Source organism: Athene cunicularia, assembly GCF_003259725.1.
Source record: "Athene cunicularia isolate RWA chromosome 1 unlocalized genomic scaffold, athCun1 chr1_part2, whole genome shotgun sequence".
Lineage (NCBI taxonomy): Eukaryota > Metazoa > Chordata > Aves > Strigiformes > Strigidae > Athene > Athene cunicularia.
This window is the reverse complement of record NW_020799092.1, coordinates 68,537,679-68,558,356: the sequence shown is the minus strand read 5'-3', so window position 1 is coordinate 68,558,356 and position 20,678 is coordinate 68,537,679. Positions and strand designations below refer to the sequence as shown.

The 20,678-nt window shown below is 38.0% G+C and overlaps 1 protein-coding gene across 1 annotated transcript in view; it reads right to left on the bottom strand.

Moving 5' to 3' along the window:
- The window catches only part of SRPK2 (SRSF protein kinase 2), a 101,071-nt gene that overhangs the window by 48,337 nt on the left and 32,056 nt on the right, over positions 1–20,678 (bottom strand). The window contains 2 exon segments of the mRNA XM_026866468.1: positions 4,058–4,145; positions 4,148–4,217. Of these exon segments, the coding sequence (XP_026722269.1) occupies positions 4,058–4,145; positions 4,148–4,217 (158 nt within the window).

Below are 20,678 nucleotides of genomic sequence, written 5' to 3'. Positions count from 1 at the left end.
ACTAGCTAGCTACATGCACTCAAGAAAGAGGGTCAGAAAAAGGAGATCATTATTCCTACATGTCTCCTGAATGTATTGGTAATTGTAGCTGGCTAGTTCTATGTTTGTATAGGGAATTATTCCCTTTGTGAACTGGATGAATGGGAGACATCTCCAGGGGGCAAAGATGATGATCAGAGAAGGAAAGAATTCCAGTTACATCCATGACACAACAGGCTCTTGAAAAAAAAAATCTCAAAGTGTTTCAAGGCTTTTCAGAAAAGAAGAAAAACTGGTTCACTGTCTAAGTACCCCTTGAAAAATCATGTAGCTGGACTTTGGTATTTTCCTTCCTTAAACAAATAAAGATTTGAAAAGCATTTAATGTAAATTCAGCAACACCAACAGAAGTAATTTCAGAGATCTGAACAGGGCCTGGAGGAAGCGCCCAGGAAACAGGTTAGTTTGCTTTACACCCATGGCTGTCACTAGTCTCTTTCACTAAGAGTCAGTTTGCTAATTCAAACTAATCCAATTTCCTGATTAAAAGTACTGTTATGACTATTTACTAACCACCATGTAATGTGCTGAAGATGTGAGGCCAGCACATAGTAACATATCCTTTAAAATAAAAAATAAAAATAAAATTACTAACAAAAATACCATGGCAATGGGAAGTACAGTCAACAGGTAAAATGTTGAATTAATTAAAAAACTTAACTAGATACTCCCTCATCAGAATTGCCCTCCTATGAAATTTCAGATTGGGGTTGAGAACAGATGAAGTATGCTCTGTGCCACACTCAAAAATCCTGGGAGATTGCCATTTTGAAGATAAAATTAAGAGGAAAAGAGACAGTCCAATAATAATTGCTAATTTCCAAATATTTATCTTCCACTCTGTAAATACCCAAACCAGAAAAACATATTCAAACTAATAAAACACCTCTTAAAAAAAATGGAAATAATGCACCTAAAAGCCATCCCTTGGTGTAAGTTACCAAATAACTTATTCCCCGACTGAATATAAAATAAATGAACAGGAAGTCTGTATGACCCCAGATCATCCCAATCTGGCCATTTGATTCAGATTCTTATGGTAACCTTCCCTTCAAGTTCAAACCCAGTAGACTAAAAGAGTCATAAAATGGTTTGGGTGGGAAGGGACATTAAAGATCATCTGGTTCCAGCCCCCCTGCCAGGGGCAGGGACACCTTCCACTAGCCCAGGTTGCTCAAAGCCCCGTCCAACCTGGCCTTGAACACTGCCAGGGAGGGGGCAGCCACAGCTTCTCTGGGCAACCTGTGCCAGTGCCTCACCACCCTCACAGTGAAGAACTTCCTTATATCTAATCTAAATTTGCCCTCTTTCAGTTTAAAACCATCACCCTACCACTACACTCCCTGATAAAGGGTCCCTCCCCATCTTTCCTGTAGCCCCCTTTAAGTACTGGAAGGCTGCTCTAAGGTGTTCTCAGAGCTTTCTCTTCTCCAGGCTGAACAACTTCAACTCTCTCAGCCTGTCCTCATAGGGGAGGTGCTCCAGGCCCCTGATCATCTTCGTGTCCCTCCTCTGGACCCGCTTGAGCCCTTCTTATGTTGGGGGCCCCAGAGCTGGACACAGCACTGCAGGTAGAGTCTTGTGAGAATGGAGTAGAGGGGGAGAATCACCTCCCGTGACCTGCTGGCCACACTTCTCTTGATGCAGCCCAGGATACCGCTGGCTTTCTGGGCTGCAAGCATACTTTGCTGGCTCATAGTCAGTTTTCCATCCACTAAGGACCCCCAAGTCCTTCTCCACTGGGCTGCTCTCAATCCACTCATTGCCCAGCCTGTATCTGTGCTTGGGATTGCCCTGACCCATGTGCAGGACCTTGCACTTGGCCTTGTTGAACTCCATGAGGTTTGCATGGGCCCACCTCTCCAGCTGTCCAGGTCCCTCTGGATGGCACATCCCTTCCCTCCAGTGTGTTGACCACACTTGGTCAACACAGCTTTGTGTCGTTGGCAAACATGCTGAGGGTGAACTCAATCCCACTGTCCATGTCATGAGCAAAGATGTTGAACAGCACTGGTCTCAACACCGACCCCTGGGGAGCATCGCTCATCACCGCCCTCCAGACAGACATAAAGCTGTTGAACACAACTCTTAGTGTGACCATCCAGCCAATTCCTTATCCACCGACTGGCCCATCCATCAAATCCAAGTCTCTCCAATTTAGAGATAAGGATGGCATGCAGGACAGTGTCAAATGCTTCACACAAGTTCAGGTAGATGAAGAAGATGAGGAAGGAAATGTACTGATCAGTCCCACAGGAAATTATCGTCAGAAGATAGGTAAACCATCTACTGGAGCATCAAAAGCACTGTTCTTGCAGAGAAAAACAGTACAACATTCAAATGAACCAAAGCCTGAACCCTCTTTAGCATACTGCCATCAGTTCAGAGCTTCAAGACCAGAAGAACCTTTAAGCACACATAAGTTCTCTTCATTTTTTCTGGAAACGTAAAATTATTCTTAGGGTAACGTGTAGTTCATTTTAAAAGTATGCAGCTCTCACTACTTACCTGCTGTAGTCGCAGAGATTTATAAAATATTAATGGGTTAAATGGGTGACTTATAAGCAGGTTATAAACTTAGACTATTTTTTGTTTGTTTTGTGATCTAGCTTCTCCAGATGGTGACAATTAGCAAGAGATACTGGAACACAGACAACAATGAATTGTTTGAAATCAAGTGCATGCCTTACTTCAAGGAAGAATAAAGTAGGGGCCTTGAAATGCTTAATCTCAAGGAACTATGTATGTTTACAAATAAACAGTTGTTTAAACAACAAATCCTTACTCACTGATGGAAGATGTTACAGATAGCAAAAGAGTTATCCTAAGGAACAAATGTAACAGAAATAATTTAAAAAAAAAAAAGCTTTAGAGACATGTTTTTCTTTTCCCTGTTACAGACTTCAAAATTTATTTTGAGTTCACTGTTTGGTTTTCACTATTGGTATCTGTAAGCCCTTAAAAATTTGAAATAATAATAAAACTTCTTAGACCAAAATGAAATAGTCAACTGTTAAATCTGAAATTACAAACCAACTTGTTCCAGACTGGGAGAGGGGATTCTTAAAATAGCACATCTCCAGGCTTACACAGAAACTTCTGATTAAGACATCATCATATTTGACAGAAAGTGTATCTTGATATGAGGAATACCAAATATCAGCTATAGTCAATGTGCATACAGTGCTTTTTGGCTGTTCAAAAACATTCATCTGAAGTGATAAAACATTGATGTTTCCTACAGTAAATTCATATCCTTGAAATCTATTGCAATAGATAACCCAAAGTTGTTAGACCTGTTATTCATCATTTTTCATGTAAGCACAGTATACATTTTACCCTAGTGGGAACAGACTTGCAACTTTAATGGTAACATTAAAACAAACTCAAGTACTGAAACTGTGGTACTGCAGTCACATGTTTTTCTGCATTTAGCAATATTTTAAAAATTAATATAAGCAACTACAAAAACTAAGGAAATCAAGAGCTAAGACAAAGATAAGGAGAGCCTCAGACAATGCTGAGGGCTGTGAAAGACAACATGTGAAACAGAAACATGTAACATGTTTGGCTGGTGCAGGTGAGAGAAAGGGAAAAAAGATATAGATTAAAAAATAAATGTAGTTGATGTTGTGAAAGGCATCAGGGCATTTTAGAACCTTTTGGAGTGTGGAAGGGGTTGTTTGTTTTGGTCTGGGTGGTTTTGTTTCTCTTAAGAACTAAGGAACAGAAATTTCCTCTCTATTCTTATAACTAGGACATCAGGAAGACAACAGGAATGCAATATTTGTATATTTACTGTAAAACGTATAAATAAGGTATGGCTAAGTGAAAAAGTAAAGCTGAAGACAGCTGTGCACCTGGACCCCAAATGAGCAGTTGTTCATAACTCTTGTATAAATAAATTCCATAATTAAAGATCAGGTCTTAAAAAACTTCACAAGAACCAGAGTTGGGATTTGCACAACAATGTTTACCCTCATCAACGCTGCTGAACTGCACACAGAACTGCACACACCTTTACAGTAATCCGCAGGATCCTCTTGCTCCTCATCGTCAGACCCTAAAATCTCCTCCTCTGGCTCTGGCGGGGTGGGCTCGGGCGCTCGGGCAAGGGTGGAGGTGGGGGCGGGGGTGGAGGTGGAGGTGCAGAGGGAGCTTTCTGTTGAGGCTCTGGCCTGAAAATGAAAGAGAGTGCACACTTAGTAAAGAGCTTCCTCACAGGGGAGGAAAAAACACCTTGGGAAATACCAGTGAAACGTGTCTCACTTATGTTCTCACTGTCATCTTTTGTATCACCCACGGGACCCTAGGGAGGCACAGAGAGAGATGCACCCAACCAGACCAAAAGTAGTTTTCAAGTGAATCTGGACTTACTCATGGGAACAGATTGCAAAAGATATATATAAAATATATAATCAGAAATGGACGAGCTTTTAGAATTCCTGATGAGCAAATGAGAAGTTAGACCCATCTTCTTGAGCATGACTGAGAATAATTATTTTTCAGATAATATCAAGTTGTTCGAAAGCTCCTGCCTGGTAGCTTAAGGAAGAGAGATTTCATAAATACACAGCAAGAAATGGTCTTCTAGCAACACTGACCCAAACCAGATGACTTAATGCACTTCTCATCTGTAGCTGCTGCCAAGACTATGGAAAGCTGTATCAGTATAACAAATACTAAAACCAGCTATTTGGAACAGAACAAAATTAATCATCCTAGGTAGCCACACACAGCATGCTTTAATATGCACTAAATGAAAACAAAACAAAACCACCAAAACCCAACACTGCCAACAAAGAAGTGTTTTTCTGTCTGTCTTGCATCTCCAGTTAAGAAAAAAAAGTGAAATACGTTTTATATCCTATTCTAAGAAAGGCTGTACTTGATATTTCTAAACACCTACAAATTACTCACATTTTGAAATTCTGAGTATTTTCAATATATATAAATTCAATTCAGGGTTGAAGCATACTTGTTTGTCAAATAACTAAGAAAGCCTTCTCCAGACAGGTTGATGATGTTATTTTTTGTATTCACACTTCATACAAATAAAAGGATATATACTTGCCAAATAATATACTTGCAAAATGCATTTGCAAAGCAACTTAAAGTATTTGTGCCATCAAAAGCTGCTATAATTTGCATTTTTATCTACTTCAAAACTAAGCTGTGTGAAAAACATCGTATTAACAGTACTTTGTCATTCATACAATTAAAAAAATAGAAATCTGTAATTTGCTAATTTTTCAGCTCCTAAAATTCAGATTCAACACTTCCCTGAACATGAGTAAAAACTGCATTTATCTTTATCCCACTCCTATAAGTCCTCCTCTTTACAATTCTCACCACCACTTTTTCTTTTTACACACCGTGATTGTTCAAGACAGACAGAGCATTTGGAGTTGAAGAGTACACAGTTGGTCAGAAATAAATTCCACTGGCAACATGCACCGCCTGCACAGCAGCTGCTATTATGCCTTTGCTTTAAAGGACATTAACTGGAAGTTGCATGCATACCAAATTTATCTGCCTGCTACCCCTTTCAGATATAACATTCTTCTGTTCGTTCAGTAAATAGTCAGATTTAAAAAGGAATATTTGGAACTAATATATTAAAGGCTTAAGTTATGAAGAGAAACCTACCCAAATAAATAAATTTATGTATTTTTTAACCACATAAAGATTAGGACAGAATAGAAGAGAGACAAGGGATCCATTTGGAGGGTAAACAATAAATGTTTGCCTGTGCTCCTACTTAAATAAATTATGCCTTTTTTTTTTTTTCCTTTATCTTTCCTATTTTGTTCCCAACAGATGTCTCTATATTGTACATTGCGAGGAAAGTAAACTGATACAGCAAATGGAAGGTACAGCACATTCTCTGACCACTTAATCTTACTACACGTTAGATTAATGGCCCTCCAATAGCCTGGTTTCATGGTGTCAGCGAGCTGATGGCCCCTACACCTAGTCTGATCTTGGCAGAAGCTTTAATCAAACAAATCATAGTATACGGATATACATTACAAACCTTGAAATCTCACCTACTGGGCACAAGACTATTTTGGATACACATATCAAGACTACGAACACTTAAAAATTAATAATGCTAGTGATGAGCAAGAAAAATAAAGTGTAGTAAAATAGCCTGCACTTCATCAATATATCTGAAAGCAGTGTGCCAGGTAACACTGGCACATCCATCAGTGCTTGCAGTCCTTATTTTGGACAGTACCATCATTTTACCTCACTCTGACCACAAGTTTCAATGTTATTATTTTGGTCACCTAAGACGGTACAAATACAAATAACCTAGGGTAGGCTAGGGCAATGCGGTACAGGGGTCATAAGTTCAAGAATCCACTGAAGTTGTGCCAATTTTGTCTTTTAAGATAACAACTACTTGCTCGATTTCTTCACATGATAAATATGATACTTTGAAAAAATTAGAAGCATTTCTGGAATTGAGATTCACGCACTTTGATGCTCATTTTGAAATAAACGTCAAGGAATACCAAGAATCTCCTTCCATGAGAGGAAGTGCACATCCCAAGATTTTAAAAAAAAGCCAATATTTTAATTTATTGCTAGGGTAATAGATTAAGAAAATAGAGCTGCTTCTGAGTCTCTCTCAAGCTACTATATTTGATATTGTTTTGAAAAGGGTTATTTTTTTTCCCTGTCTCCAATCCTAGTTGTATTTCGTATTCAGGAGTGCTTTCTTATTGTCCTTTGTGGACATCAGGAAGGAAGATAAGGTACTACTTTATTTCCTTCTGGAGTTATTTATGATTTTATCTGAGAATAACAAAACACTGATTTAAACAGAGGAAGATCTGCAATTTGTCCTTTTAGCTTTGCTTGCACCTTTGAAGCAATCAAAGATTAGTACATGATGAAAGATGAAGGAAAGAAATGCTGCCAAGTTACATCAGTCTGACTATTAATTCTGTATTATTGGGCTTATTTTGCCATTTTTTGCTTCAGCTTAGAATTTTCAGCAATGGATTCTTAGCACTGTTCTTTGGTTTTATTCACTTTTACTTTTCTGGGGTATATGTAAAGATCAAGTCTTCAACACTTGACTTGGCTGCTTAAATTCTGCCTACAAGTTGAGTAACTCATCCTGGCATCACCAATGCTTGCTCTTCTGCCAATACGCATTTTCACAGTGTTAGGTAGGACATCAGTTGATGAGAGAACTCCAGTATTGCTATTTCTTAGTAGCCCTTTTACTGAATTGGAAAGATAAGCTATGATGAATGTTTCAACAATATCCTCCTTTGCAATGTATGGCATGAATATATACTTGATTCAGCTTAGATTTCATTTTTCCAGTGCAGAGTTTGTTAAAATGTAAATTATTTTTTCTTCAAAGTGGACTTTAAAACATCTTTGACATCAAAAATCTAGTCATTAAGAAAGCTGTGAGTAATAAATATGTATGCTAACCTCCATTTTCTTTTCAGAAACATAATTGTCAAAAACTATCATAACATAACAAGATATTCAACAGCTGCATTATTTTAAGTTATTACTCTTTCTTATTTCCTAAAACATTGTATGTAGTGATATGCATTAGGTAATGCATACATGCAGAGACATATACTAAATCTGTTTTTCTTTTTCTGAAGTAACCACTTGGTAATTTGTGGTCTACTGCTACTAGGTGGTAGTGGACATCACCATCCAAGCATAAACTCTTAATTAATAGAAGACGATGACACACCATTTCTAGAGTCACAGTATTCTGTCAGTAGGTATGCAGAGAACTGACCATCTCTGCAGGCTACAGTGACAAACCTTGTAATTGTACTGAAAGAAGCATTACAAACAACAAACACTAGCTGGGATGTCTCATCTTTTAATTACTCACTTTTAAATGGACAAAAATAAATTTACAGCCAAATCCAATAAAAATACAACAAAATTCTATTTTTAACCTGCTCTTAGAGGGAATGCCTAGTAAAATATACACGAAAAGTGAAAGCATTTCTTCTCTACAGTGAACTTGAAGCAAAAAAGTCCATGCCGAAACACTGCATGGAGTCTCAGAGAAAATCCATTGCCCACTTTAAGAAATGTAAAATTACTGACAACTTAATTTTACTGTTCTCCATCATGGACACGTTGCTCCATGCTCCAACTGGGGAACAGCCAATGGTAAAAGCAGTTCTCCATAACATTAAGACCTAAAAATGTTGGGAAATTATACCATGAAAAATTCAGGAATAACTTTTTGGGGGTTTTTGTTGTTGATGTTGCAGGGTTGTTTGCTATTCTTCTGTTCTGGAAAAAGGTAAAACAAGAGCAGCGAGAGCGATTAAAAACACAAAATGCCTTCCATATGGGAAGCATCTGATCAACATACCAGAACTCTTCAGCCAGGAAAACAGACAGCAGAGATCTGTAAAATCTTGAGAGGCACAGAGAAAGCGAATAGGAAATGACTGTTCACTGCCTCTCCCCACACAATTGAGACAAGTTGACAAAAAAACTAAAAAAGAAAAAAATTACTCATGTAACATGATGTTAAAAACTAAAGCCACCTTTCTTCCTTGGATATCATGGATAAAGGAAGTTAGCTAAGTGCAAACAGGGCTCAGAAAAACTCATGAAAGAAATACTGACTGATAGCCAATATAAAACTGCCTTTGACTCACAAAGCCCATCAGCCTGAGATCGCTGGATCTGCGTAAGTACTCAGCTCATCAGGGCCCAACCCTGCACTCTTCCCCAGGCAACTGCTCCTGGCCAGAGGGAACACAGATGCACCTTGGCTCTGACCTCATGCAGTCACTTCATCTTCAGACATTCCTTTCTTTTCTTCAGCAAATTAATTACTTCCATTACTAAAAACCAAAACAGACCTCAGGCCTCTTTATTCAAAACCCTCATAGACAAAAAATATGTTTTTATTATTAGGAGGTAATGGATAATAATGTATTGCAGGCAAGATTGCTATACAAGAAGACTACTTGCAGAATCCTCAGATTGTTCTCCATGGGGAACAGGCATACAATAGAGTGATCTTTCTCTGTGAAAACTGTACTATTGAATTAATTAACTTAAAGACTACTTTTAGGTAAACAGAACTTTACCTTGAAAGTAGCTAAAACCTGCACCTGACTCTCCCACTTTTAGGAGAGCACTGCCTCAGAAGGAAAACGGACATAAGCCAAATGAAAAAAAAAAAAAAAAAAAAAAAAAAAAAAAAAAAAAAAAAAAAAAAGGAGGGAGGTAGAAATTGGTGGGGTTAACTTAAGAACTACCTCAATCTGAGGGGAAAACAACACTCTCCTTAAGATTTTCATATGAACACATCCAGAGAATTTTTTTGCTAATAGACAATGCAATTAAAAGGAAGTTAAAAGACTCCTTCATATGTTTAATAAAATAAAATTTAGAATAAACTGTATTCTAACAATGTTACAAACCTCCTGGCATGACCACAAAGGCTCTTCGGGGAATTTCAAATTGAAGAAAAAGAAAAAAAGGCGGCAGGGGGAGGGTAAACATCAGAAGAAATGTGCTGTAAACCTCCTAACGCTGAGATGTGAGCTTTAAGAAATCTATGAGTGGGTGTGGGTCCATCTGGAAGGAGCACCAGTTATGCTTCCCTCCAGCTCCAGAAGGCAAAATCTTTCATGATCCCGGCAAAGGCTCTCAGGTGCTATAGAGCTTAAAGTCTGAAATCTCTATACGTAAGTTTCTTCCAGCTGTTATTAATTGCTTAAGGACTCAGTTATTTGGATTTCTTTCTCACAAGCCACAAAAATACAAGAAAGATCAAAACAACCCCAAAGTTTTTGCTTGAGGAACAACATTATGTTGCATATTTAGAGTAAGACTTAAAATTGGTTATAATTCTGAATAATTTTAAATTTTAATAGTGATGACAAATTATTTGTAATTTATTATAATAAATTTTAATTATGCCAGAGGTCATCTAACTGTTTTTAGAAACAAAGTCTATAAATCCAGAAGGAAACAGAGCATAAGGAGACATGTTTTTAACTAACTCCAAGAAATTCTTAATATGAACCTCCAGAGGCAGCTTTTACATGAAAAGCACTATCTGTGTTCTTACACTGGTGCAAAACTATACTACAATTTCCAATCGCTTCTCAGCCTTTTGGCTAAGATCAAGTGTAGCGTAGAAAATCCATGCATAAAAAGAGACACTGCTGGCATGTCACAAGCATGTAACAGTTTCTACATCTGGTCATTATCAAACAAAATTATCATTCCTCCTAGAACTGTTATCATTCCTTCGAAAGATACCATCATACTGTCAAACATCAATCAAAGGACCAGTGGAAACCCTCCTGGAATGGAGCAGGCTGAGTCATGGTAGCTTCTGTAACCTCAAACAAACAACAAGACAGAGAATTAATTTTTCATTCCCATCTTGCTTACTAGCCTTTTGAAGGCAACCTTGGGTTCCAATGCATACCCCAAAGTCAAACGCCAAGAAATTATGTCTTCTTCCGTTCAAAACAACAGGTACTATAAATAAATACCATTTCAGGCAGCTAGTACTGCAGTCTTACCATGCCACCACTCCAGCGCAGCAGCAGAGTGCTGATGCAAAGAGAGATCCTTCTCATTTTCTACTCCTCACCATGAAGTTTCTCCCTTGCCTCAGTGCTGGATCTACCAATTGCACAGCCACGATGGGTAACAAATCCATGAACTGGGCTCCCTCACCCTACAGCCATGTCGGAGGCAAGGTGAGCAGGAGGACCACGCTGCCAAGGACAGAGCTAAGGAGAAACCAGTAGCAGCCTACCATTATATCAAATCACATGTAACATGAAGCAGTAAGGTCTGCCAGTTTTGTAGATATTACAGGGGGTAGCTCTGAAAGAGCTTTCTCTCTTATGGAGTTACACCATGTTCCCAGAAGTACTTGGTTTCAAGCTCTGAAATTCAATCTCAAATGAAATTTTGTTCTCAAACACATACAATTCTGTTAAAATGCTCTGAAGACAGCAAACCAGAAGCCAAATCTATCCATGAAGCCCCAATCTTAAGTGAACTTGCCAAGGTTCCTCCTCAAATACTGTTCTTCTTGCAGAGTTCTACTTTCCAGACCAGTCAGCCATTACAGAGGGAAAAAAAGTCAACAGTTAAAAAATAAAAAAAAGACTCAGCTGGTGACACAAGAAGAAAATACTTATATGTACACTCAGCAGCTTGCACTTTACCCATATTTCTAGTCACCAGCAAAGTGTTGTAAAGGCTGAGAAAGTTACGGGGGGGAAAGCACAAATTCCTAAAAGCCAAAGAGGAGAAACACAGCTACCATAATTCCATGGAATGTGTACTCATCAATGGAGAATACAGAGTTTCTTATATATGCATCGTAAGACGCCAAAATGAAACCTCCACCTTAAGTCAGATAAGGAATACTGTTCCAATGCAGTGATAAAAACTAAGCTAAAAATCAATCCAGTCTCATAAGCCACATATGAAGTTTCACCTTTTCCAAATCCTCTTGCAACAGGAGTCCTTTCCCACGCTGCAGAGCTCCTTCCTCCATCTCCCTGTGTACGCGCTTCCACTTCCGACCGATCAGAAGACCTGACAAGAAACACTGGCACGCAGTAATGGAAGCGCCACTATTGCCTTTGACTTCTCTTTCCTCTTACTGTGGTTAAGCTGTGTGATGGATTACTTTTAACAGAATGACTCACAAGGGTATAAATGGAAATTAATTTTTTACTTTCTTTTTGGGGTGTTACATTGTAGTATTTCATTTCTGACTCTCTCTTTGGCATGTTAAATTACAGTGTTTCTAGTCTATTAATAAAGATATAATCAGAAACACACTGTTGTTGCTTCAGTATTTTACAGTTGCCACTAGCGACAAATTTGCAAGCTTTGAAGGGGAGTGAAAAGAAGCACCCTCTGCTCTCCCAACAGCCCTATCTGCCCCGGAAAATTTGGCATAAAACCCCCTTAAGTCAACGACCCTCTGAAGTAAAAAACTGACTCAAATATGAATTCATAACTAAATTATGAGACAAGGGATTTAGTCTTTGTTTATTAGTACAAGCCAACGACTCCCTTAGAGTTAATATAAACATACATACACTACAAGGAAATATATATTCCATTTATATGTGTTCAAAACCATACAAAGACAACTGTGATAATCTTAAGCAAAATGAGCAGGAGTAAATCAACAAATGCAGTGTTTTGTGCCCCTTTTTACCTATGTAACAGCCTATTTAACCTGTTTAACAGAAATTGTAACCCTTCACTTATATCAAACGCAGACAGAAGCAGAGTACCTCTTGCTTTTTTCTTCCCCCGAAAACACCCCAGTGTAATGTCATTCTGACTTCATGAGATCATCTCAATGCAGAAAAAGCAGTTTTCATGTCCTTGCTTAGTTAATGTTTGGAAGACCTATTAATCCTGTTAGTGCAGATGCATCATGCTCTGGATTATGTCTGGGAACTGAATTCTATGGGCAATTAGAAAATGGTAAGCAGACAAGCATGTTGGATAGGACAAACTCTGAGGGACATAACTGGCAGGGAAAAAAAAAGAACCCAGAGGAACAAGGCTGCATGACTAAGTCAGCAATTAGAGGAACCTCTCTGTCTGCAGCAAATACAAAGCACCACTGCAGCGATAAATTCTAAAAATAATAAACTTCACCTTGTTAACCTTGCTTTCGACAAGCTGGAATAAGCATTTTTCATGAACTCTTTACAGTAAATCATAACTCCTTTTCACTAACAGACTCTTTCAAATTGAAGGACTGATCTCAATCCTGAAAACACACAACACCCCTCCCAAACTTCCAAATGTTAGTAATGTTTCCTCAATACAACTTTACAGGAATTTTAAGAGATCTCTTCACAATTCCTACTAGCATTTTACAAAAGTACCTATGCTTGCACTGCAGTTATCACTAAATAATAAAAACAAGCTAAACAAGAGCAACTTAGAACTTTCTACATTAAATATTAGACGTAAGTTGCAAATATGCCTATCATTCCAAAACATTTTGCCAGTGTTCAAAACTTACTGCAATTCTTCCATTTTAGGTATATGTGGCTGTAAGTACAATAAATGAAGTGTCTGCTTTGAGCTCCTATATATTGCTCATTCACGTTAATTTAAGCACCCATTTTCATATCAGAAATACATAAAAGCCACAAAGAGATTGCAAAGTCCAGCAGCAGTCAAAAGTGAGAAAAAGGCAAAATTACAGACAGGTGTTTTTCACCAAAACTCATTTTCACCCAAATGCAGATAAATAGCAAGCAGCTAGTTTTAAATATGCATATTTTAAAATACGGCCTCAAATACTTTGAGGGCTGCACCTATACCTGGAGGCAAATAAAATTTTAGCATACATTCTTCTACATCTAGTATTATCACAAGCAAGAACATAATTTTGAAACCTGGACAATGACCATGGCTAAGCCAGGACCAAGAAATGAGCAGCCATTAAGCACAAACATGGCATATTTTTGCTGGTCTGCTTAGATCTGCACACTGGCTTTGCCGAGCTTTTCTGCATCTGGGAGAGTTTTTGGAGCAGCAGTTTCACAGAGATGAAAAGGTATCAAGAACATGGTTGCTCTTTAGCTCAGAATTACAGTTCAGAATAGACTAGCCTTTCATCTGCAGTATGAGGACTTTCACTGACTGACTCAATGAGGCCTTTCTTGCTTGCCACCTTCTCAGGGAATACACCATGCAATTCATGACCCTTTGATCTTTTTGTCTTGTCTTCATAGAGGCACTAGCCAATTATTACTATTCAGACACATGGAAACACTTTTTGTTTGGATACTTGTTTGATAAATTGATCCAGAAGAAAAACAGTTAAGTTCCCGAGGGAAAAAAGTGTCTTTTTTTTTTTTTCTTTAAGTGTCTAGATCTCCGAATATTTTCTTCACTTGCATACTTTTTAATGCAAAATTTACAGCTGATCTCTTGCCCAACCACCTTATAGAACATGGCATCTTTTATTTATACACATTTCACAACATGTTTCCAAAAGCTGCTGCACTCAGTGTCCTCTCCTGTCACGTGTTCCCTCAATGCAGAGGTCATTATTCCTCAGTTCATAAGATTCCTCCATGTGCTGTGTTGCCTATTCAATATTCCCAGGGAAATGCCTTTCAATCCCTTATTCCCATCAATTCTTTGTCTTGTGAGCTGTATAGCCCATTTTGGAGCTCTCCAGGTTTTTTTGAAGCTTGCAAGTGAGGGTCCTTTCATTTGTCTGGATCTTCAATAAGCAGCAGCCATTTCAGGAGAGTTAGGGAAGTCACTTGGGTATTTTAGAGCCCTGTCCAGCTGGTTCTGCTGGCTTGGATGAAGCAGTTTTGGATACCAAGTCCTGTGACAATTCCTAATGAGGTTTTCAGAATCTCCTTTGTGTCAGCAAGTTTGAAAATAAGGTTTATCAGACCATCTGACTCATCCTAGCCTTGGCATGCTTTACCTCACAGCATGGAAGCTGGATGACTCACTTATTGGAATATTCCCATTTCTAACAGCAAGAGACAGTCTCATCCTTGGTGGAAAAGCACTCAAGGAATCCCTGCTGTTGTGGTATCCCAGATGAACATTCTCCCCTGTAGCAAAGACATAGCTGCAAAGATGCACTTGCCTCCTACAATGAGATCTTTCCATATCCTATGCCTTAATACCAGAACACTGTGACTGAAGCTTCCCCCACCAATTCAGTAAACTGTACACCTCAGAAGAGGAAGCTCATCTGTTAAAGGTAAATTATGAGCCCATTTTACAACAGGAAGTAAACAGTGACTATTACTACCAGGAGGCTATCACCTCCACTTCACTTCTTTTTAGTGAGTAACCCCATCTCAGGGTTTCTCAAGGAAGGACAATGGTATTTATACCTGACCACTACACGGAGCTGTTTGCAAAACTGAAGAACTTTTGGATTCCAGGTTTAGAAAGTCAAATGTCCAGGATAATTGGCATGGCACAGTAAAGGTCAAGTAAAGGAGAGGTGTTGTGGTCCTAATGACAGTAAAGGACAGTGACATCATGACTTCAAACCCATGACGTACTACAAGCAGGAACTGAGGTCCAAGTAACATTATAAGTTTACTGCTGCTGAAAATGGAAACATTAAGGTGTTACGGTGGTGGCAAAGCTTCTGATCTGACTGGTGCTAAAACTAAGACACGCTACATATGTTTGCAATGTATTGCCTTGACTTTCACTAAGCTGAGTCAGTGCCAAAGCCAGCTAAAGTCTACTCTGGCATTGGCTCAGTTATCTGACAAGTCTCAGAGTAAGTCTTCGAGAAGCTATGTAGACTATCAACAATAATGGATGGAAGAGAGCTGAAGGGAATTCAGAGCTGAACCGATGTGTTTCAAGAGATGAAGCTGAGAGAACTGAAAGTGCACCAGGCTCATCTCACCTTATGCACCTACAGTTACTGCAGAAACAAAGTTGGTTTTCTACTCCTGAATAAAGAGGTGTATATTCAGTCAGTGCTACTGTGCACACGGGCTATCACTTCGAGCTTTGATTTGCTAAACCTCTGAAAAGATGATAGCTGAAACATATGCTGATTGCAGGATGGAATAGAGATACTCCACTCTAAGTGAGATGTCTTTAAATCATCAGTATGACAAGGCAGCCAAGCCTTGGACAGCTGTAAAATGCCTTCGAGCTTAATCCTGATTGATAGTGTGGGTGCCAGACATAGGGAAGAGGCTAATATTCCTCTATGAACATTTTATCTACTTGGATTTCCACAAGAGTCCCAGTTGGGATAAATCAGTTCCCTTCAGACATTTGATGAATACCTGCTAGGCAACACCAGATACAGACTAACTGTATAGTGCTAGGGTTGGGAAAGAAAGATGATGATTCATCGAGATGAACGGAGCCCTTCACACTTCTGAAGAATACTGCTACCAGCTAGGTTCATCTTCTCACAAGGTTTTGACTTCTCAGAACATCCCACTTCATCAAGGTGAACCAAATACTTTGCAGTGTAGGAGGCACAGAGAAATGCAAAGCTTCACCCTACTCCCATCAAAGATAAAAGAGAAACTGCAGGCTTTAGAAATCCTTTCCCTTAATGACTCCTGGTACCCAAAAGAAGATACAGCATTTCTAGAAAGCTCCCCAATACCTGTAAATCGTGTCTTGCTCAGTCCTAACTTTTACATTAATAACAAAGTAAAATAACTACTTGAAGATCTCATCAATGCAGATGTAATTCTCTAGGAATATAACTTCTGCGGAAGTATATAGGAAGCAGTCTGGTTTTGCTTATCTTAAGCACAACCTCTCCATGCATAACCTGATGTCTCAGTGTATCCCTATCAGCTATCTTCACAAGTACATGGAAGACAGTTTGTAAAATAATGCCCACAATTCTTCCAATTTCATCTGAATTCCCCTTATGTATCTGTGTATCAGCTACAACCATTTCTTGAACAAATAACGATGGCACCTAATACACAAATGGCAAGTAAAAATATAGAGGGAGGAGCAGTTGTGCAGAACTACTGTATGGTCTTCAAGAAATAAAGGGCATGAGGGGCCTTGGTTTCCTCACCATTCTCAGTGACAGAGGAGGAAAAAATAAAAATAAAAATAAAAATAAAAATAAAAATAAAAATAAAAATAAAAATAAAAATAAAAATAAAAATAAAAATAAAAATAAAAATAAAAATAAAAATAAAAATAAAAATAAAAATAAAAATAAAGGAGGAAGTGTCAGAGTTCTCCCCAGTCCTATAATCATACAAAATACAGAAAATGTATACTAAGTACCACTGAAAGATAAAAGAGGGTTGAAAGAACAAACAAGTGAGAATTATCTTTTGAAAACCCAGAGAGATAGGATTGCCATAAAAAAAGAACAAGATTTTTCTGGAAGTCCTCAAAGACCTTCACAAAAATGATTTAAAAAGAGTTCAGAAGGTGAAAACAAGACTGAAAAGGCTAGCAGACTAAGCCAAAACTCAGTCTATTTTGTCCCTGTTTTGCCCCAATACAAAACTTTCTTTGTCCTCAGTACAGAAGACTCCTTGCTATTTCCATGCAAATATAGCAACAGTAATTGTATATATTTAACAGTGCTGTTCTGTAACATTAGATAAAAATAAAAAAATTCTATTGCAAACAGCAAACAATAGGTTTCAATTTCCATTGTTATACACATCTATTTTTTCAACAGATTCATTAAAAATTTTAAATGTTTTTGTGCCTTGAAATACATTTCCTATCTAAAAATGTAGGTCTGCATCTCTCCCCTTGCATAAAAATACCAACCAGAGCACAGCATCAAGCCTTTCTTCCCAGTGCCACTGAGTTGCCATGGAAACTGGCCCTGATTTCTACTGCCAATATAGGTTCCATGTAAGCAGGAAAAGAGCTTAAGTAATATTTATATAATATGCAACAGATAACATATATACAACATTTATTATTTCATTGGAGGCCTGCAGATTGGCTAAAGTGGCCTAAAGAATTTTCAGACTGTTTCTATCAGACATCCAAAGTACATTTATATTGCTAGCCTCAGAAATCATAGCATAGGAAATACATACATACGTAGAATTCACTAAATTCTTTTCACCCTTTTGTTTTCAATCAAAAAGATAAGGAAATAAAATCATGTGTTCTTGAATTGTACTGTGAAAAAATAGAATTTAATTTATTCCTTTAAGAGAGACAACCCCTTTTTGCTTTATTCTCAAAAAGCCATGACAGAAGACTGTAAAGGCTTTTTTGTAACAAAGGAAAGCCAACCTAACCATCAGTACTTCTCTCCTTTTTAATAGGACAGCATGTCTTGTCTTCTCTTTTCCCCATCCTCTTCAAACAAATTTCCTGTAAAAATATTGTACTAAAAATACTGCCCCACAATTCTGGCGGGTTTTGGTGTGTGGTGGTTTTTGGGTTTTTTTTCCCTGAATACAAGCTGTGCATGCCCACACAGCCAGCCTTCTCTGAATCACAGAAGGGTTGAGGCTGGAAGGGACCTCTGGAGGTTGTCTGGTGCAATCCCCTTGCTGGTCCAGCAGGGCCACCTACAGCCAGTTGCCCAGGAACATGTCCAGATGGCTTATTTTGACTATCTGCTAGGATGGAGACTCCACCACCTTTCTGGGTAACCAAACCATGCCAGTGCTCAGCTTTAACCACCACACATGAGGATCAGGAGATACATTCAAACTTCTGAAGGGCAAATAATCCACAGGTTAATGCCCCAAAAATGTTTTCAGTACCTAAACAACTTTAACAGCTTACTGTAAAATGACAGAATGGAAAATACCTTTCAAGTCTATTTAAAGGGGTGATAAATGCTGCAGAGACTCTTACACATAGAAGAAAAAAAAAATAAGTCTAATTTCTCTCACATCTGTTAAGACTGTCTCAGAATACTTTTTCAAAGGTAACGTTTCTGACTAGAGGTATGAGAATGGAAGACAGACACAATCTGCATGATCTAAGACATTGTTTTTACTTCAAGTATCTGTAGTTCTTTCCTATGCCATAAGCCAATATCCAAAGCCTATTACTAGAGGCAAGTCTTACCCTCTTTCTCACCTATACAGCCTTTCTTCCAAATAAAATGTTTCCATTTACAAACATGAACTAGAACAAATTATCCTTCTTGAGACAGAAGTCCCATGGAAAAGGAGCAGACCCAAGAATCTGAGTGCAGTGATATCAGAAGGGCTCTTCTAGGACAGATCAAAGATCCACAGAGGCCAGCATCCAATATTTAGAAAAACAGCTATGTGGAGATGTCCAAGGAAAAGCGTAAGAGCAAGCTAAGCACACAGGGATCCTTTCTCCCCCAAGCAGTCCCTTGGTCTCCAACAAATGGCAGCTCAGAGACCACCATATGGGATTCCTATGTATTTAGTAGCTCCCACCTGGTATTTATTCCACAAATCTATCCAGCTCCCCCTTGAGCATATGGAAACTTCTAACATCCACATACTGTGGCATGAAATTCCAGAGCATACTGGCACCTTTTCCAAAGGATCATCTTCTTGTGTTTGTTCTGCATCTGCCATCTCATAACTTCAACTGACATCCTTTGATTCTTTTACTGAAAGCGACTGCGAACAGTCATTCTGCAGTCACCCTCTCCCTGGCACACAATTTAATACGCATCTACTGTATCCCTCTCTGCCATCTGTTTTTCAGCCTTGAAGAGTCCTACTCAATTTTGTCTTTCCTCAAAGGAAAGCTGCTCCATAATTCAAGACCCTCCTCAAACCCTGTCATGATTTGTACCCAGTATTCCATAGGTGATGCATGATGGGCTTATGTTCTGGCATAATGGTATTTTCTACTGTTCTATCTCCTCCTTCAGTCCTAATCATGTACTTGCCTTTTTTAAATCACTATTGAACACAAAGCTGATTCTTTTATGAAGCACCTATTTCAATGGTAGTTATTATTATTTTTCAATGTTTATCACTTTAACTTTTATCTAGGCTGAATCTCATTTGCCATTCTGACATCCAAAATGCTGGTAATATAACGAACTAGGCTTGATGTAGTTTTTTGACCAAGAGCCACTAAGGTAAAAAGGAAAACAAGACATGCATATGCTTCCACCAGATAATATAACAAAATAAGCTTATTTGTATCATCTGGAAGACAAAGAACTAGTTTTGATTGCAGTTTTTTTCTTAACATCCTAGGTCTATGCCTAGTTCCTGTAACTACGACTCCCCAGAACCGCCTAATTATTTTCTAATGAGAGTGTGATTATGGTATGAGTTATTGCATCTTTGAATAGAAGTAGATTAATCAGTAGCTCTAAAAGGAAATGACATTTCCTTTTAAAATATCATTTTACATAAAAATAATTATGTATCTCATGAAATTAGTAAATGAGATTTTGGAATTGTAAAGAGATCTGAAATTAAAAATATTTACAAAAGTCATACACAAAGATGCTTTCTCTGCTTTAGTTAACATCAGAGAGCCTCATAAAAACATATATTTTGCAAACTAATGCAGAAAAGACAATTTTATCTTTGTCTTAAGGATACTTACCCAGGTGTCATCTCTCTTGAAAAGAACATATGTAATTTATGAATACAACCCGTGACTTCAAAACAGTCATCAAATGCATAGAAATTCAAGTTTAAAGAAAAAATAATTGTCATTGACGGGAAGAAAGATCAACATGAAAATACTAGATACTACAGATTAAACTAAAAGAGGAGAATGGTGTTCATCATTACAATTCTGAAGCCGTAATTTAGAAAGGTGAGGAGTCTATTAGAAACCTAGTTGACTTCAACTCCCTCTACAACAACAGCAGAAAAAAAGGGGCAATTCGCACATTAGGTAAGTAGTAAAAACATGTATTTAATTTCAAATGAATTATGATTATTGTATTAATAAATGAACAAACTTTATTAAAATAAAGTTGCTTTTTATCAGTAGAGGAAAATATTACAGTTGAGAGACAGGGCTATTTAAATTTCAGTGTTAACTAACGTTTACACTGCCAGAACATGAATTAAATTAACCGAAGTTTTGATCAGAAAAATACTTCTCTGGAAAGAGCTGCACTAAAAATATCGTAGTGACAATAAGTAAATGAGAATAATTTTAAAATCAGTCACATG